General features: G+C 40.2%; 2 protein-coding genes across 3 annotated transcripts; both read right to left on the bottom strand.

Moving 5' to 3' along the window:
* Positions 1-154: 154 nt before the first annotated feature.
* Positions 155-7096, bottom strand: slc35b2 (solute carrier family 35 member B2). 2 transcript variants are annotated; one of them, XM_038727783.1, is made up of 4 exons: positions 6864-7096; positions 4524-4711; positions 4237-4397; positions 155-2224 (listed from the first exon to the last, which is right to left on the bottom strand). In XM_038727783.1, the coding sequence occupies exons 1-4, from the start codon at positions 6881-6883 to the stop codon at positions 1292-1294; spliced, it is 1302 nt and encodes a 433-aa protein (XP_038583711.1). In that variant the 5' UTR covers positions 6884-7096; the 3' UTR covers positions 155-1291. The 2 variants fall into 2 exon arrangements, with proteins under 2 accessions (XP_038583711.1, XP_038583712.1); XM_038727784.1 differs by lacking the exon at positions 6864-7096 and adding an exon at positions 4996-6848.
* Positions 7097-9392: 2296 nt separating this feature from the next.
* On the bottom strand, positions 9393-19053 carry nfkbie (nuclear factor of kappa light polypeptide gene enhancer in B-cells inhibitor, epsilon). Its single transcript, XM_038727785.1, has 6 exons — positions 18314-19053; positions 14937-15039; positions 13466-13676; positions 13161-13249; positions 12032-12280; positions 9393-10274 (listed from the first exon to the last, which is right to left on the bottom strand). Exons 1-6 carry the CDS (start codon positions 18631-18633, stop codon positions 10212-10214), a joined length of 1035 nt encoding a protein of 344 aa, XP_038583713.1. The 5' UTR covers positions 18634-19053; the 3' UTR covers positions 9393-10211.
* Positions 19054-19714: the final 661 nt, after the last annotated feature.

Genomic DNA, 19714 nt, shown 5'->3' with positions numbered 1-19714 from the left:
AGGAAATCTACCAGTCGCATATTTGACCATCATTTGGCCAGTGACTGGTGCTAATTTTGTGCCCTGCCTGCGGAGCGAACAGCACTATCCAGGAGGCAAATCCTTTAGCACAAACAATGTGAAACAGTAAATCAAACCACTTCACTTCGCAGGGTTAAGTTAATTTAATATGTTTTATTATTAATCCAGTTACCAGAGGAAATAGAATGATAAAAACAAGGTACCAGTAACATTGCCATTTCCCTTGTATGCATTCAGGTCTGCAAACTCCCCCTTGGGCCAACGCTATCCTCACATCCTTATGACGGCAATGAGCATCATCATCATCCATTCAGTAAACATTCACATGTGACGGTGCAACACATGAAGCAGTCTTTTTACAAAAGTACACAACAGACAAGTTGGTTGGAAATAAACAATGACTTAAGAGATATATTTACAAGATTTTTTAGCCCGATTTTAAAACATTAAATAAAATCTGCGTTGAGACGGCAACAACAAAAAAAAGATCTTAATGCGGTGCAAAAAGTACCCACAGAAGCGTCTGCTTCAGTGACATTGGAGTAAAATTATACAGTTTGTAAGTAGTGCGCTCTTTATTACCACCCTCTATTACAGATTGTATCCTCTGGAACATGTTAATATACCTTAAATTAAACAGTAATGTATGTGTTCAGGCTATGTTTAAGCTTTACAAGATAATTTCCCACATTAAGACACATTAAGGCCCTTGCTCTCCAACATGGAGGACTGTGACATAAGCATCCTGCTATTGTGACTGAAAGGTACTTCAACAAATAGAAAGTGCTGTCTTTACAGAAGGTGACAGTCTTGTTTAAATATCTGGGATAAAGTTAAGTAAGATGCAGTAACACTCGAAAATAATGCTTAGCCATAGAGCTAGCATACATTTTTCAGGGTCACAGTAACTATTAATGGGCTGCACAAGCCACGTTCGTTGGTTTAGGAAAAAATATTCTACTGTTAAAACTGTGAAAGGGGTGACGAGGCAGTTTGCACAGTTTATGGTTTCATGTATTAAGACAAACTTACAGGCACTCAAAACGTCTGTAACTGCCGACTTGACAAATCACATGGACCCCTTAGGGGCATCTTGGTGTTTAGAGTCAAAACTGCAGAATCCCTTTCTGTACCATTACTAACGAAAATAAAAACAAAAGGAAAAGAGCAGTAAATAAAAGGAAGAACAAAAAGACCCCAACAGATACACACAAATAGACAAAAAAGCACCACAGAAAACGTGGTCCCAGTTTGGTGAAACTTCGGAGTGCTACACCTTCTGTCCAAGCGGCTGCGCTGACCGCCGGCCTGACTTCATGCGGCTACGTGCATACACCCGTAGGAAAAGTGCCAAGAAAACTACAGCAACACCAAATCCACCTACTAAGGTGACGGCGTGACCGTAGAGGAAACAGGAGAGGAGAATGGCGATGGCCTGGCGCAGGGTCATAATGATGGTGAAGACCGCAGCACCGAACTGGTTGATGGTGTAGAAGATGAAGAGCTGGCCGCATGCCGAGCACACGGACAGCAACACGGCATGAAAGGCAAACTCGGAGTGGCGTGTCATGAAGGCCACCGAGTCGAAGAAGGCACCCTGCTCCAGCAGCGAGCCGACAGTGAAGAGGCAGGAGAACAGGTTTACCCCGAACATCATCTGCACTGACGACATCTTGTACTTGAACAGGTTGTCCTGCCAGTTGGAGGTGAAGCTGTCAAAGACAATGTAGCCAATGAGGATGATGATCCCGCTGAAGGTGGTGACGGTGGACGGGTGCTTGCTGGGCGTGCTGGACAGCAGGAACATGCTGACGCCCACAGAGATCAGCACGGCGGTAAAGTACTCCCAGTATTCGTAGCTCTTGTGGGAGACGATCTTACCCATAAGCATGACGGGGATGACTTTGGAGGCCTTGGCCAGGACTTGAGTGGGGAAGCTGATGTACTTGAGAGCCTCGTACTGGCACCAGCTGCTCAGGATGTTGGAGAGTGAGGCGAAGGAGTACTTGTACATAGGTGCTCCGTGGCGAGGTTGCTTGAAAAGGATGCACCAAAGGCCCGACACGGTCAGAGCCAGGATACGGTTCATGAAGACCAAGAATTGAGAGTCCTTGAATTTCTCACCCTCGTCTTCTGGAGTCGTGGCACCATACGAACGTGTCATCACCCGCTCCTGCAGGACTCCCCATGTCAGGTACGATGCCTAAGAATAAGAAAACTGACATTAGACACCACGTTATATTTTTGTAGCGGTAGCAATTCTGCTAAATATTTGAACATTGATGTCAATTCTTGACCTTAGATAACTGTGTTGGAAAAAATTGCATTGGCTGGTTCAGCTTTCTTTTGGGTATTACTATGTCACTATGTACTTGAAGCATACAGTAGGTTTGTGTTTATTTAAGTGTCCTAATACAATACTCATACCATTTGCGGCATGACATACTGGCCATGAAGTGGTCCCTTCCTAACGCAACTACACTGTAATCAAGAAGGTATCTTCATCCTGGTAACTGCATCCATGTTGTGTCGTGGCATAAAACCTACATGTATCTACCAGCACATATGCCACAGCTCTGCAAGGAAACACCATCCAGGGAAACACTAAAAAGACCTTAACCTAGAAAGAGACTCCTTTGATTTGGTTAAATTCAACTGTCGAAGCTTCAGCTGAACTTTACAGTGCACTTTTGCTCATAACAAGGACTGTTTCCTATTTACTAGGGGTGTGACAAGATACTTAGCTCATGAGGCGAGACATGATATTTTCTCTTGTAATATCATCACTGCCGAGTCAACACACATGCAGGTGTGATTTAGTCTTCCCTCCTCTTTAGTGTCTGTTTGGGGAAGTAACTTCTGTGATTTTGGAACCTTTTAACCTCAGTGATAAAGGATTTCATTTTAATTCATTTATAAACCCCAGGGCTTTAACTTTCATAGCTCCTGTGTTTCAGCAGGTTTTCTGCTCATGTTTAAAACTTTCTGTACATTTAAAATCTCTCCCACATCTGTGTTCTCTGACATGTCAAGAAAAAGTTGTAATATTACAAAGTTAACCTAACCTAAATTCCCGGGCCATTTTGGTGCCCCAGTCCGTCCCTGAGAGCTGAGGGCATCTGCAGAGTTGGGCGATAATTCTCAGTGGATTTGTCCCTACGAGCAACCCCTTTCACACTACATGTAGTCGTTTGGTTCATTGCTAATTTAAAAATATTGATATTTTTCATATTATTATTAATTATGTGCAATTAATCAAATTTTTATCACAATTTCAATTATAAAAACAAGTTAATTGAATAAAAACTGTTATTGTGCGCATGCCGTTTTGCAATGCCATTCGTCTTGTCTTTCCTTAACAGCGGTGCCATCCGCCCTTCCCTAAAACTCACTCTCATCCAGACTGTTGCATGTTTACTTCAGCTTGAGCCGAGATGACCTATAACCTGCTATAATTTTTTGCTCCAGCCAATGCCGTTTTACACTGCAGAAATTAGCCTAGCGGACTGTTCCTCTACTCAAAGCTTAACAATTTACATATTATTTATGCTTATCTTCAACCAGGTGTGTTAAGCCTTGCTTTACCTGGTCCGTGTTTGTAAAATATCCACCGTGTTCCCGTCTGTATTACCGAATTTATACTTTTCTCACCGTTAGTTTAAGTAACTGCATCTCCCGACAGAACAGCACTGTTGAATTTCAGTGTTATGTACCGTAAGGAGGTGTCGTCAACTGCATCACCTGTCACCTGCTCCACTCCGTGCGCGCACACGGACACACACAGCGGTGCTGTCATCCTCTTGCACTCTAAGATGCTATTTGATTTTATGATGCTATTTTGGTTAATGCATAAAGCATTCAAGTTCAATAAATGCACAATGTTTCCTAAGTCAATCAGTAAATATAACCAAAATAATCGTGATTATGATTTTGCCATAATCCAGCAGCCTTTATTAATTCAGCTTTGAGATAGTCCTATTCTTTAATATAGAGCTTGATTTCTTAGATGGGGGAAGTTACTGGCATGCACAAGTGTCTCTTAACCAGCACCTCCCTATACAAACTTTGCTGAAGCATCTTTTAATATTGGAAGTGAGCTGAGAGCAAACAGTGGGTGGAATAACTTAAATAAAACAAACATTTAAAAAAAGCTCCCCACAGCTGCACAAACAGAAAAGACATTATATGTTGGATGGGATATTCAGTGACTCTCACCTGAAGTCCCGCAGAACAAAAGATTAATTTGACGACCTGTCTGAGTGACGAGCCTGAATCACCCTCATTCCTGGGCGCAACTGACACGTCATCCAACAGACCTGTTTTGGCCTCACTGCCAAACACGCAGGTCTTTATAATAGGGAAGCAAATTCCACTCCCTGAAAGAAAGGAAAACAAACATACAGAAAAAATAAAGAACAAACTTCCTATCAAGATAGTTAGGAAGGGACTACGACACTGGCATACATTTCCAAATTAGATGTCAGTATCTCACAAGCCCAAACCTGTTTCTAAGTAATTTCTGCGCTTGAAGTAGCTAATGAGGAGGTAGCCAGGGATGATAATGGTGGAGTATCCGAGCATGTTGACAAGGAAGCGGAAGAGCCAGACATCGTGCCAGCCTTCCAGTAGTGACGACTCTTCGGCAGGCACAGCAGAAGGGAAGAAAAGCAACACAAGTGCAGGCCAAACCCTACAGGATAATACAATATGTATGTTAACATTATCAATACATCAAGATAATTCATTTACATTACTACCCATCATAACAATGTCAATCATAAGTATTAAATGGGTTACAATACGAAAATGCTAACATTATTTTTATGTGTGTTTAATACTTTCTTACGCTCATCTGAATTAATAATAAAAGCATAAACTAAGAAGCCAATACAAACGTTTTAAAGTAAAGTATTTCAGCTCCATTTCCTGTGGTGTATACATCCTTTTCTCATCACACTGGATGGATACAATCACCTTGAGAGGATACCCATCGCTTGACCAGATGAATGATGTGTTATCTTTCATCTTGCTTCAAAGCAAAAGGTCTTTCTTGAAGCAGAGGCAAATGAATGCTCTTGCCGTGGGAAGACACTATGCAACGAGATAAATATGGCAAGAGTGAAAGGGCTACTCCAGCAATTTAGCATTGCATTTATAAACTTCAATGCAGTGGAGGTCAAGACATCCAAACGTTTAGGTCGTTGGTTGAGTCAAGTTTCTCTGAAAACTCCTTCCAGAGCCAAAAAGTACACTAAATAATTGTTTTCACCATGGATGTATTCAGGAGAACTGAAAACCACCAGCTGACTCCCAGCACACATGAATGGGATGAAATAATTTAATCATGCGGCTCTTCTAAATATCCTGATTTTAGAATTCTGATAACCAAAAACAAGAGTAATTTCAGAGGGTTTGTAACGTTCATAAATATTTATTCACCATATTACAACCGCTTATTTCCAATGATTGTGTTTGGGAGGAAAAGCTTTTTGGGTCAGAGTGCATTACATAGTGAACAAGTTGCAATACTTCCTGCGGCCACTGAGCCAAAATCACTTCACTGCCCATCCTGTTTCCTGGGGGCTTGGTTTTCACAAACTGAGTAGTACTACCCATGATGAGCAAACCCATCTTCATACACAACATAGACTGGCTATAGGTACAGAAATGGATGGAGGATACATTGTGGAATCATGATAAACAACCATAACACTGATAAACTACCTGTGAATAAATTAGATGAGCCTCATCGCCCACCCCCACAAACAGCCCCGATAACTCGGACACACCTGGGTGGTAACGGCGCATAGATAAGATGCTTGCCTGTGCTTCACCTGTGGTGAAACCCTAGATGAAAAAGGTGTGCTCCTTGCTGTCGTGGCACCGAGTGTGTATCCTATTCAAAGTGAGCCTTGGGCCTCCTCCCAGGGGGCCAGTGAGCCTGACTATAACACAGACATGTCTTTGTGTGGGACTCTGCCGTGGCCTGGTCAGCCAGTAGCCCACTGCAGCGAGACCTGGGCTTTGAACAAGCAGCTTATTACATGGAGGAATGCATGGCTGGGAGCAGGCCAAACCACAAGGCCGCTACACCCCACAGGCAAAGAGAGAGGGCAGTGCCAAAATGTACCTGAGGAGAAAATGAGTGCCTGTGTCTTGTATAATTATATGATAGCAGATAATTTGGACTGAAACAACACAGCATTTCGTTGTTAAACAAAGATGACTGTTACTTCCTAGCTGCTGGAGTGAGTGGTCTGGATAAATTAATATAATGTTACTACATTACAGTAAACGCATAGTTGCAGAGATTATATGATCTTAATTGAAATTTCAACCACAATACCACTGCAAATGTTTGTATCCGTCAAAACCATAGACTGTATATAAGAAAACATGCAGTGTTACCAAATATGGTGTCCCCATAGCATCTAGAGACAGGCCTGTACACTGAAGTTTCACAGCTATCAAATATAACAAGGTCTCAATTTTTTAATACGTAAGTATTAAAGTGGGGGGAAAAAAACATTTGCTGTGGAAACATAAAGCTAACTTAGGCTAACTGAAATCATCGTGTTACAGGATCTGGTGCACCATCAGTTGCTGTACACAAACCGCAGTTTCACTTTAGCCAGCAGGTTTTTTTTACACTAGTTACAGACTTCAAAAACACCACTGACATTCACTGCAACTATTAATAACATAAATGAACAATTAGCTGACTTCATTACACGCTGACGAGTACAGCAGTTAACATTCAGCTGAGCTTATGTCCACCTAAATCTCATCTTTAGCATGATATATTTTCCAGTTAGCTCCTCCTAGTCTCTAACGTTTGTTACCTCCATGAAAAAGCTGGCATTTTCCCCACACTCTCTGACCCGACTCCTGGCGCAGCACACACGCCGACAGACTCAAACGTCTCCGCTGTAACAGAGCATTAAGTCGCACGGGTCCGGAAGGTAAGGATATTTTATTATATTAAGGGCTGTCTTCTTTCGAACAAGCCTAAGCGCTGATGTCTTCAACTTAGCCTCAATGGCCGATGTGTTCACTTTACCAGGAAAGGCTCCCTCCTCTTTCCTCATCACCAAAGGATGCGGACAACATCCAGACAACAGCGCCCACTCGACGGTCCTGCCCCCTGTAGGCGCGGAGGAGTAACTGCAGACAAAGCAAGTGTATGTGCAGAGGTCATTCACAAAAGTAATTCAAAGTGGTGTATATGACGCTTTAATACACTGCAATGGTAATACAGCATAAAATCATGTAAGAAGAGGTAAAATAATCAACACTAAAAATAAAAATCTAAGAAATAAATACTAGATAGGTAAAAATGTAAATACAAGGTGGATAATGATGTGTGCCTTTAGGTTCAGTCAAAGGCACAGTTTTTATCATGGCGCTACCGCCTCGCTGTGCTAAGTGAAACTGTAGTAGTAACATAGAATAAAGCAGTAAAGCAAAGGTCAAAACTCAAAAGGAACATTTGTATTATAAACAGCAAATTTATTGTGAAACCAATGTTTTTTCAGTCCACGCTATCCAGGAAGTAGCTGAAGTTGTGCCAGAAATCTCTACTGTGTTTAAATATTAAACTACCTGACAGTACATGTAGATACATGCAACAGAAAGAGAGGGGCCATTATGCATAATAAGTATTATTGCTATTGAACTTGTACTGTTAATGATGGCATGTAGTTTTCATGAAGAATAATAAAGTGTTTTAAGTTGACAATGTAACAACTGTCCAGGGACTAAAGATGAAAAATAGTCTTGGCTAACTCTGACGCATTTGCATCTATGCTTATTATTGTGCACTGTCCCTGCTAAATTAAATAAATATAAAAATGAACAGTTACTGACACATCTAAATGGAATGCAGCAGTCATTGTTATGAATTCCTGAGCTTTTTCTGCTATGATAACATCTGCTGACAAAAGAACTATGGAGGAGTTTTATCTTGAATGGAGTAAATTTTACATTGTAGTATTTCTACTTTTACTCAAACAAAGGAGTACTTCTTGCACCACTGCTTTTATGTAATATATTGTCAATCATGTGTTTTACTCTTAAATGCTTTTGATCAGAATTATTTACCAGAACACTATCACCACCACACATCTATCATTACAAATTTACTTAACTTAAATATTGACATAGCCTTCACTGCTTCCATTCCCTCCATGGTGGATACCTGGAAATTCTAAGATTGTAAGCCCAGTTAAGTAACTAAAAGCAGCATTTGAGCTGCGTGGCTGTCTTGATTAAGTGTTTGGAGGTTTTCTATTTTGTAGATGGAAAGTTAGATTTTATTACTACTGACACACTAAAGTACAACAAACTTCCTTTAAAAAGGCACAACTAATGCCACCCTTGTTGGACACTGGCTCACATCATACTGTTAATGATGTATTATTAAATTAATATCTGGCTCATATACACAAGGAAAATATCTGGTAAAGTACTTAATGATAAGTTAAACTGGCTCATCTAACTTTTTCACAACACATTTCAGTTTTTATGGCTACACCAGCATGGACCACACTGTATATAACACAAAAAAATTCATGACATAGACTCAATGGGGAAGTAGGTATAGTTTCATAACTCTACGTTCTAGCTATTGACCACAGACGTTTGTCTGTTTAGAAGCTGTCACCACAATAAGTTCTCTTAGTGCACATTAATTTCAAACTACCAAACCACAGATTAAGTAAAGTGTAATTACCAGTGAGATAATTCTGGCAAATGTCCTTACATGAACATGCAGTGAGGGCTTTTTGACAGCTTATTATACAACCTGTCCTGTTGTGGGTATGTGCTTATTACACAGCTGAGTGGAATTTCCAGCCGTTCCGCAGTCATTGTATTCTAGGAGCCACAAGGAAGAAGCCACTTACAGGAAAACAAAAGATATACCTTTCAAAAGCAGCTGAGAGGAAGCAAAGAAAAGAACTGGGGTGTTGCATGTAAGAGCTATGTCATGAAGTCCGCTCATTACTATTTACTGTATACATTTAAGATAGTCCGTCATACCAATCACAAAAGTGATTAACTGTATGTGTACAGTTAAAATTAACCAAAAACACAGATTTTAGAGTTAAAAAGGGCTCATCAAAAGTCTTAAGATCTTCTTTCACTCAAATTTTATCTAGAATTCATATTGCTCTCTCTGTTTGCATGTGTGAGATGTCTTTTGTGAAGCTTTGTGATAAACCTGGAGCTACTAGTGCACAAGAAAATAGCAGACAGAGTTTATTATCTAGAGTTTGGGTGTGTACTTATCATACATATCATTAAATCCCGTAAACACAGGGTAAAACCTCCCCAAAATTCCCTCCCCAGAAAAGAGCACAAACTGTCCTGAGTTTTTTTTGTTTTTTTTCCTCATTTTATTACAAAATAAATGAACTGCTTACATTAACTAGACAGGGCAGTGTGATTGAACATCAACGAAAAGAAATAGTTTACTATAGATTAAGGCTTATGATGAGATAAATAGAGAAAACTGTTTCCCAACAGCAAACCTTAAAAAAAATCAAAAAAGATGAAGCTGCATTTTGTGTTATATATTACATTTTTATATGGGCTACCAGTTTTCAACAAATAGGACGGATGTGATAAGTTTGTCTTTGTAGGACTCCCTTTTACATTAAATGGGACATTCCTTTTTTCAGCCTCTGATTGCATTCCTCAAGTCTTTCTGCGAGTAAAACGAAAAGCCACATTTTCAGAGATATAAACACGTTGCAATAAAAATGCAATCAAAGCACTACTAAAGTTTGAGAAACTATGAAACAAAGCAATTTGCAATGTTCCATTTCTAGCCATTAAAACTAGGTTTATGTGAGAGGTAGAATTTCCGATAGACATTGAACATATTGATAGAAAGTTTGGCACTCACACTAAGGTGGCTTTTGCTGTAACCCCTCCAGAGGCATGCGAAAAGAAGCAAAGTAACTGAGCCAATGACTTAGAAACACAGATTTTGTGTTGAATTATGCAGAATCACTCTCTCAGAGGAAAGTAAGAATAATATGTTGTGCATATTTGTCTAGATAATGGATAAATACAGATCAAGAATCTACTACAAAACTTCAGCTCTTTTTTTGTTTTTTTTTTAAATCAAAAGGTTCCAGCCGCAGTGAGGCTCTAGACAATTTTAGGATTGTTGTTCAGCCTATGATTCAGGACAAAACCACCGACCTCCCGGAGATCTGGATGTCATCAAAAGGAAATAGAGCCAGAATCTGAAAGAAAAGGATACAAAAAGGTCACAGTTCACTGATTCCTTTACTAATGGGCAATTGCTCTCCTCGCCAGATGGTAAAAAGTGAAATGACACAACAGTATTTATTTAAGTATTACTGGTGAAGTCATAAAAGTAAATGCTGTTCCAAGAGTGGAAACTTAAAGGAAAATGCTGGTGTTATTTAATATTTTTGTTGCTGTCAACAAATCCCATGAAAAGACTGCAAATCAACAATGTGTCTATCATTCACACTTTGACTTCTCTACACTGTCACTAAGCCACTTTCTTTCTAAAAACAAGTGAAAGTAAATAGTTACATTTTCTAAAAAGGTTCAGTAATTTCCTGAAACAGCTAGTCACTGTAGATTTTAGCAAATGTTACTCAAACAGGGGTAAAATGGGTATTTGTTGGGGACTACTTTCAGCTGCGTATTAATACACACGAGTATTTATGACGGCAGAATGGTGTAAGTAGAATTGACTGTAGGATAAAAAAAAAAACTTTGCCCATGTAAATATAAAATATGTATAGTGATCCATCCTAACAGCAGTGTTTCCCCTATATGTATTCAGCAGCGGTGCACCGCCGCTCCTGAATCACGACCGCCGCTACTAAAATTTCCCACGATCATTTAACTATGCGCTACAAATGTTTTTACATTCACACCGCGAGCACGACAACACTCAATGCTTGGCTCACTTCTTCTCCTCGTTCTATGCAGAACATCTACGTGACAGATGAGAGCAGCGCAACTCCCGTAAGGAATCAGGAGGTGCGTAGCGAGTGTTTGATTGTCTAAGCGGCAGAAAATAGCGGTGACCGCGAGCGCAGGAAAATACTCTGGCAATAAATGTACTGTGTCGGTTACAGCGTGTCAGCTTCTGAAGAACAAGTTAAGTTTGTCTGTTGTTTTCCCACCTGCTGGAAAAGTGAAGCCTGTTAGCGCTAGCTAACTTTTCCCCTCCCCTTCAGACTGCGCAGCTGGGCAGGAAAGCTTCTACAGCTTGGCTAAACTGGTGTAGCCTACAGCTCTGTCCTGTACAGAGGACGGAGGTGACTGGAGGAGCTGAGGTTAGTAAAGCTAATTAGTGATGCAAACTAGTCCTTTTAAGCCAATGAGGAGACGTTTCTCTTTGGATTTTAATGTGCAAATAAAATGCAGCTCAGGAGACTGTTTCTCATACTGCCTATTTTTTATATAAATGTCTATACAGATAAATGTCAAAGGCTGTAAAATGAAGACACAAAAGGCAAACATGGACAGTCCTATCTATAATGATTCTGAGGTCACATTAACAGGGTTTTCCTGCCGTTGTGGAGAGCATCATAACCAACCAAATTACTTTTCACAAATCTAATGGTTGTAGTTCCTCCAGTAGACTGATCTTTGGGTGTTGGTTATTTATTATCTGCTCTAGCTTTTCCAACTATTTGTTGAAAATAAAGGCCCAGTATGATGTGAAATTACATATAAAACTTTCTTGGGGAGGACCACCAAACCCCCCACCTAGACCACCACCAAAACCTTAATCTAAAGCTCACATTAAACTATGGGAAAACACTGAACTTTTAAGCTATTCTAATGTGCATCACATGCTCATGGACACAAGAGCAATGTTGCTGAGACATGTTGTGTTGGGGTTTTATATCGAGACAAAAATTTTGCTTCACCTCCACTGCTACAACTCCATCCTAGGGGAAACACTGAACAGTGTCCATAAATCTACCGGCAACTGTAAATCACAGTTCCTTACATCATCATTTCCGTCAGCCAGATCTAGTGCCGTTTCGTCCTCCATGTTTCGCAGCATTGTGTCAGCGCCAGACTGACAGAGGAGGTTGGCGATGGCGGCGTCCTGTCTCCCCACCGCGAGGTGCAGGGGAGTGCAGCCGTTAAACATGGCAGCGTCCATATTGGCTCCCCTGCTGAGCAGCAGCTTCACTGATGTGACGTCATGCAGCTCAACAGCAAGATGAAGAGCTGTTTTGCCACTGGTTCCTTCCTGTGAGGGGTGTAGATAGAAAATAGTAATGAGAAATTCCAGAGCTACACAAACAGGACATCATCATCAGACAGGTACACTGAATTTTAATAATTTTGATAGTATGATATTTTTCTTCTTCTTGTAATTTTGCTTTCTGCAAGATTACAAGAAAAGGATGCATTAAGTCACATAATAATAATAGTGATGAAGATAAACCGGATGTGAGGCAGAGTGATATGTTTGGCCTGTGATGTAAACTGAGAGGAATGTCAGGGGGTAGTTTTGGGACTGACTGCCATGTTCCCTTCCATCATTAGAAAGTTAAGAGTGGCTGGCCAGCCCAGCCTAATCATATCTCAAATCTAATTATGTCTCCACGAATCCTGCAGGAGGCCCTGGGCCCAGCTCATATCACTATCAGCGTTGCACAGGTGCAGCAGATTTATAGACACAACGTAAGACCAGGCACAGTTTGAAAGGGAAACGTGCTTATAAATACTGGCACATTACTGGATCAAATGAAGCAGAGTGCAGGGCAACCCTAACTCAGATGCTAATTTTTCTTGATTACACACACACGCAAACTGCAGTTTTTATCACCCTCTCCTTCACTCTTTTTCTTCAGTACTTATGTGGAGAGAGATAGTATTTTATGCTGTGTAGCTTAAATCTTATGAGTGGCAGGTCAGAGTTGGGGTCAGCTGGCTGCAGGTAGAGGTTTGAGGACATCAAGGACAATTTAAAGTTCATTTAAAGGTAAATTACATAAAGCTTCTGCATTGTGTTCTGTGGGATGAAGGATTTGGTTTGGATTCACCCTTTAAAGTAGAGCCTTGTTATTAAAAACTGTATTAATCCATATGATGCGATAAAGTAAGGAGTCATTTCACAGACTAACCTGGACATTCAGGTCTGCTCCCTTTTTCACCAGGAGTTTCATAATCTGATGTTGCCTGTTCAGTGCAGCCAAGTGAAGACATGCAAGACCTGCAAGTACACACCTTGTTTGAAATGTGGAAAATGGGGTGCATTTGAGGTCAAAGGTGATTGAAAATTGCATTTTTTTAAAAATGTGTTTTTCTGAATGATAAGCTATAACCACAGACAAATTATGACAGATGATGCACACATTAACATGTGCCTAAATAACAACAATAAATCATTGGCCAATGATGCCCTGCAGCAGTTTGTCTTTTTCCTTACCTCTCCAGTTCTGGGTCTCGAGGACCGGCGCCAGCTTGCTAGGAGAAACCTCTCTGGTCATCTCAGTGGCGCACTCTGTCTGCCCATGCTGGCAAGCCACGTGGAGCGCTGTGTTCCCATCCTGGTCCTGCAGCTCCAGGCTGGCCCCTTTCTCCACCAGGCCCTTCACCACCTCTGTCAGGTTCAGGTAGGTGGCCAGGTGCAAAGGGCTCTAAGGATCGCCAAAGAAAACAGATGCAAAATGCAATCAAAAGTGCATGTGTCTGGTTAAATTAAATACCATTTATTCATCATAACCAATGCACACAGGAACCTTTTTCATATAATAATGAAATAATAGATTAATTAATTTGCAACAATTTAAAAAAGTGAAGCAAAAAAACCCCAAACATTTACTAGTTCTAGCTCCTTAAATGTGATGATTTGCTGTTTTCTTCTGATTTATAACTTGTTAAATTCAATATCTTTTTACTCTCTACATTATTTGTGTGTTTTTTATTTTGTGTGTATTTTGTAGCCATTGACTTTCACCCCCGCCAGTTTTGTTTCATGCATTTCCCAGAATACAGAAAACAGTCCCCAGAGAACAGGCCTGTACCTGTTACATGCAGCTGTTGGTTATATACTGTACATATGAATAAAGAGACAAATTATTCCTCCTGAGAAAGTGAGAGTTGCACCTTCTATCCAAAACAAGTTTTGTGGTTGGACTGCATTCTGGTCTTTTGAGGCTACTGTGGGTATAGAATTTGATACCGCAGCCTGTTATCTATGATGGTGTTAATTTTGAATATCATTTATAATCAGAAATCTGCAGTAAGACTGAATTGCATCTGTGAAACACAATAAAACCACAAAATGCATCATCATTGGCTTTTTTTTTTTTTTTTTTTTTAAATCAGTGTGCAAATGTCTGAGGGGGGATTTTCTTTTAAAAAGATGTCTTCTTGGTTCTTGGTAATGTCTACAAATATGAGCTCTGAGAATGACTACTGAGAGGAAATTAGGCAACCAATATGGACTCAGGTCGAACTGAGTCACGGCGTGAAGTGCTGAGTCTTAACTTCAGATGTTTCCGTTTGAATGTTCTGTCACTTTGCTCTGTGTTCAGTTTTTGCACTAGCATGGCTCTGGTCTGACATCTTGAAGGACAGGAAAAATTCCTCCACCCACAGCCACACAAGGATACACTCCACAGCTCCCTGTGGTTCTATTTCTACAGGAGGTAGAGGAGGGGAGTTTCCATTCAAAGTCCCTTATGCGCTAAGATTGGAACCACCCACAGTGACGTCCCAGAGAGAGGACGGACTGCAAATAAAGAGGAACAACAATTCTCTGGAAGCAGAGATATAAATAATGTCACTGTTTCCACAATCAAGATACTGATTAAAGGGGAAGTCACTTTGGATTGAAAAATTCCAGCAGAAGCTGCAGTTTGCTTGTGTAGTGGAAAGAGTAAAGTTGCACTTACCTGGTATAAATTGTTTTGGATGTCCAGGACCTCTTTTGGGAATAGCTGTATCAACTGTTGAGCGATGAATTGATCTTCATGGATGATTGCTAAGTGCAGGATTCTACAGAAGCGGCAAAGGAAAATAAACATATTTATCCATTATGCTTGCAAAAACTTGCAGTATCGCACATTGAGCAATCGAGAACTACAGTTAAGTGTAAAGAAAAAAAGACTGCATTTCACAATTTTCCTTAGTATTCATCTGAATGGCAAGATTTAGTGGTTGGAGTATTGAGCAATACAACAGTTTTAAAAAAAAGACAGTAGATAGTATTGTAAGCTGTTAAAGTACTTGGGCATGCTAGAACCACCTTACAGAATTTGCAACCTTGTAAAAATTAGTTTAAATACTTAAAGCAAATGACAAAACAAAACACACTAACCTAAGTGCAAACAAATGTGTGCAAAAAGCAGGAAATGGAACTTGTGCTTTATTTAGACTAACCTAGAACAACCCAAAGAAGCCCTCGCCTGTGTGTGTGTGTGTGTGTGTGTGTGTGTGTGTGTGTGTGTGTGTGTGTGTGTGTGTGTGTGTGTGTGTGTGTGTGTGTGTGTGTGTGTGTGTGTATATATATATATATCTATCTATATATATCTATATCTATCTATCTCACACACACACATTTACCGGATTCAAACCAAAGTTAAGCTTCAAATTTCTCAAATGTCTGGATATATATTGATGGCTGAAACTGATGTCCAGTAACAAAACAGCACAAGGAAGTTATTTTAGTGAAGCAAATAGAACACTGTGAAATGTATGTCACTGCAGTTATTGTGCTGTCACAAAAAGGTCACCAGTGAGCTTTTCTTATGTCACAATAAAGGTCATTTGTAATAAATAAATGTCAACTATTCAGAGACAGACAGTGTGGGATCAAACGTTCCCACAAAATCTCACTGCACAGACAGACATTTCATTAAGCCCCCTGGCTTTGAGATAGTCAATGACAAATGCAGATTTCTCCAGTTAAACATACTATATGACCTAAATAAGCAACAAAGCCATCAGTGAGAAAATTGGCTATTTCTATATAGTCAATTCCGGTCAGATAAAGTGTGAAATCAGAACAAATGAGATGTTATGTTTACATTTTCCCCATGGACATATAATTTCCCAGGCAAAGTTTAACTGTGAGTGGTACGCCAGTTAGAAAGAAAGCAGGACAAAAAATGTAATACAAAACAAACAAACCAAACAAACATTAAATGCAACTACAGAATTCCCTTATCAATATGAATAATAAATGACTAATAGTTTATAGTACAATGGATGGCCTTTTAAATGGTTGATCAATAAAAACATGTTTTTTATTTTTATCCGCAACTACATTCACTCTCAATTATCAGATCGAGTCATTTTTTAAGCAAAAATCCCAAACATTAGTGATGTTTTATAGACAGAACAGTTAAATCCAGAAAATGATTAATCCTTAGTTTCAGTCCTAAATATAGCCAGTGTGCAACTTAGTATTTAGGCTACAGGAGTTTTTTTTCAAATTTTACAATGCAACAACAATAAACTGGAAAAAGCTGAAACTGAAAGAAAGCCACAGTTTAATTTGAAATATCTGCGATAAATGGAAATAAATCAATCAATAAATTATCCCAACATTGGTATAAGTGTACTGACAAAGTGTCTCACAAGAAATATGTTTGTTTTTCCACCAATAATGTCATCAGTGACTGAAATAAATGTGTGCAGATTAATGGATATGCCCTACCAGTCAACACTGTGAGCAAACATCTTAGTGTGAAAGGGACTTCCTGGTTTGAGTAAGACTTGAATGAATAAGAACTTTAAAAATCCCACAGGGGAAAAAAATGGTGTTTGCATGATTCTCCGTCAGTCTAAGCAGCTCAGTGTGGCATGTTTCAGGTGTTTTTCAGCCCTCTCCCAGGTATCTATAGTTAGGGTGTGAGAATGAAACCATGTGGCCCCAACAATCGGCAAGCGGAAATGAAAAGAGGTCAGAGACACAACAACACTTCTACAGTCACCGAATTACAGTAGTGGCTGCTGAGTACAGAAGTCATCAGCAGGCCTGCTTTAACATCAAAACAGATTGATGACAGCAACACAAAAATGTGTGGGTAATACAAGAAGATCTACAGGAGCTGATAGGACTGTGTGTGGAGGTTGAGGTGTTTGGATTGTGTGCAAAAAGCAGCAGTTTCATTGAGTCAAACAGAGAACTGAACAGCAGCAAAACAGCCACTGTGACAGGTAACCAACTGACTTTTCTAGCCGTCTACTCCAGTATGGGTGGGAAAACAGAAGGAGAATGACAACAGTTAGTGAAAAGTTGGATCCACCAATAAAAACATGAGCACACGCTGTCCTATCCTGATCAACAAGTTTCTTGGATCAAAAGCCATCCACACTGCTGCCTCACAGCATGTGCTTTGTCTGTGCAGCATGGGGAAGTCCAGGCCTATCTGTTTCACTTCTGTTTTCTCACTGAGACGCCTCACAGAGTCCGTCCACATTCACGGCAAAGACAGGACAAAGTTCATTAAAAAAAACTGTAGCATCACACAGCTATGAAATCCCCTTCAAAACCGGTATCACAGGAACTGTGTGTAGAACTGTGCCTATATGTGTGTTTTAAATTAATCATCTCTAATGGAACAAAAAGCTGCCTGCACATCCAGTAGAGCTGAAACAATATGTCAATTGATCTAAATGCTAGTTTGATGATTGTTAAATCATAAAAGGGAAATTTTTCTGAATAAAAAAAAATGCCAAATGTTCCTTTTCCAGCTTTTCAAATTTGAAGATTTGCTGCGTCTCTCTGTTTTTATCATTTTAAACAAAATATCTGAAGTTTGTTGGTCAGACAAAAAAAAAGACATATGAAGCTGTCCCCTTGGACTTGGGATCTTGAGATCAGCACCCCCCCCCCCCCCCCCCCATTTGTTTGACATTTTGGACTAAGCAGATTAATCAATGATTAAAATAATTACTAGCTGCAGCCCTAAACACCATGGCAACTGATGTTAAAAGAAGACCTCACCTGTGTGCTGACAGTGGTCATTACAGTGACAATTAGGTGCAGAGATAAATGTCTGAGAGCTGATAAAAAAACAAACAAATAAAAACAGTAAATTGCCTCTTTGTCTAACTATGTCAAACATCCTATAGGATCCTGCAGACTACTCCAAGAGATACTTAGCCAACATTATTGGCGAAAAAAATAAAAAAGCATTGTTAAAATTCAAGTCGCATGTTTAAACTTCACCCACCAGCATGCAATAGTGGGCCTTCCAGAAAAGACCCAGGCAAACTCATTAAATATTCTGCTTTTACATAAGAAACAAACAAAAAAACCTACGTGTCTCCATCTTCAGTAATAGTTGTGAGCAAGTTCTCCTCCTTTTCAGAAAGTTCAGAGAGCTGTGCTTGCTCCTCCTTGGCGCTGGAAAGCGTGAAGTCCCCGACTATGTCTGACAGACTCTCCACCGTGATGGACGAGGAGCTGTAGGCTGAGTCCAGGCGCTCCTCCACGGTGGAAAACTTGTCTCTCGGCCCGCTGAAGTCGGCGCTCGGCTCCCGGGGCTCCTCCGACTTCAGTATGGAGCGGTACGAGTCAATGCCAGAGTCTGTGCGTGTATCCTCCAGCAAGTCATCTTTCCTGCAGTCGTCGCTCGCCATGGTGGTGTTTGCCTCTCTGGGTTTCCCCCTCCCTCCTTCCTCGAGGATTCAAAGGCTCCCCTCGCGTGTAGTCGCCGCCCGGTGCTCGGTGATGTGACCTGACTCCGAGGATAGCCTACCGACACCTGAGGAAACCACCGCTCCTTTGTGAAACCAGAGGAACGAGCCGCAGCGTTTCATTCCACTAACCGACGAGACATTATCTCACAGCGACAGGCTCTTTTTTGTATCGATTACAGATTTTTTTAAAGTTTCAAAACATGCTGCGGTCATTCCAGACTTCGTGAAACAGGTTTAAAAACAAGCGAAAAGAACTGAAGCTGCTGCTGCTCGTCGTCTACATATCCGGTGGCAGCACGAGCTCCAGGCGGAGAGCATATGAGCAATGAAACGCGATAAGGGGAAGAGCTGATATGTGAAAGACGAAGCTGTGTTTGTCACGCGGGGGAATCCCCGGTTGCGCGTGAACGAACACAAACGACCATTGGAGGAGCATGTGCGGTAGTGGTAAAAGCGATACAATTTTCAAAATAAAACATTTCAAGATTCTAAATTCAAGATTCCTTTTATTGTCATTCAAGAAAAACACAGAAATATGTCCTATATGAACGAAAATTACGAGCACGGCTCCTTTAAAAACACTATTATAAAATAAAATAAAATAGAGCTCCATGTTAAAATCTATATATATAATATATATAAATACCGGATAAAAAATGTTCTTCACTCTATTTATGCACACAATTCTGCATTGCACATAAATAAATAAATAATATTGCACATTTCAAGTTTAGTGGTGTGTGGTTGTGTTCAGCATTCTGATTGTAGCCAAGCTGTTTTTGTACCTGGCAGTGCTGCAATGCAGACTGAGGTATCTCCTGCCCGAAGGCAAAAGGGAGAACAGGCTGTGACATTTACAATTTTTTACAGCATTTGATCCCCATTAATTTCCATGTAATATAAAATCAAGAAGTAGGGACTTAACACTTTTAGGCTAACAACAAAGTATTTCCCTGCCAGAATTGTATTCCTGACAGTGAAAAAAGCTTTGAAACAACATGTAGATCCTCATGTTGGGACA

Source organism: Micropterus salmoides, unplaced genomic scaffold, assembly GCF_014851395.1.
Source record: "Micropterus salmoides isolate LMB-PRFRI ecotype aquatic unplaced genomic scaffold, ASM1485139v1 Ms_hic_scaffold_18, whole genome shotgun sequence".
In the NCBI taxonomy this organism is placed as follows: domain Eukaryota; kingdom Metazoa; phylum Chordata; class Actinopteri; order Centrarchiformes; family Centrarchidae; genus Micropterus; species Micropterus salmoides.
The sequence above is the reverse complement of the archived record's forward strand: the minus strand, read 5'-3'. Positions and strand labels throughout refer to the sequence as shown.

Excerpts from the sequence above, each read along its gene's own strand:
- slc35b2 (XM_038727783.1), bottom strand. The coding sequence starts at position 6,883 with ATGCCAGCTTTTTCATGGAG. Across the intron at positions 4,712-6,863 it reads ATGCCAGCTTTTTCATGGAG|GGTTTGGCCTGCACTTGTGT; the intron begins GTAACAAACGTT and ends ATTATCCTGTAG. Across the intron at positions 2,225-4,236 it reads TTTGTTCTGCGGGACTTCAG|GCATCGTACCTGACATGGGG; the intron begins GTGAGAGTCACT and ends TCTTATTCTTAG.
- nfkbie (XM_038727785.1), bottom strand. The coding sequence starts at position 18,633 with ATGGCGAGCGACGACTGCAGGAAAGATGACTTGCTGGAGGATACACGC. Across the intron at positions 13,677-14,936 it reads TCCAAAACAATTTATACCAG|AGCCCTTTGCACCTGGCCAC; the intron begins GTAAGTGCAACT and ends GGCGATCCTTAG. Across the intron at positions 12,281-13,160 it reads GAGCAGACCTGAATGTCCAG|GAAGGAACCAGTGGCAAAAC; the intron begins GTTAGTCTGTGA and ends CACCCCTCACAG.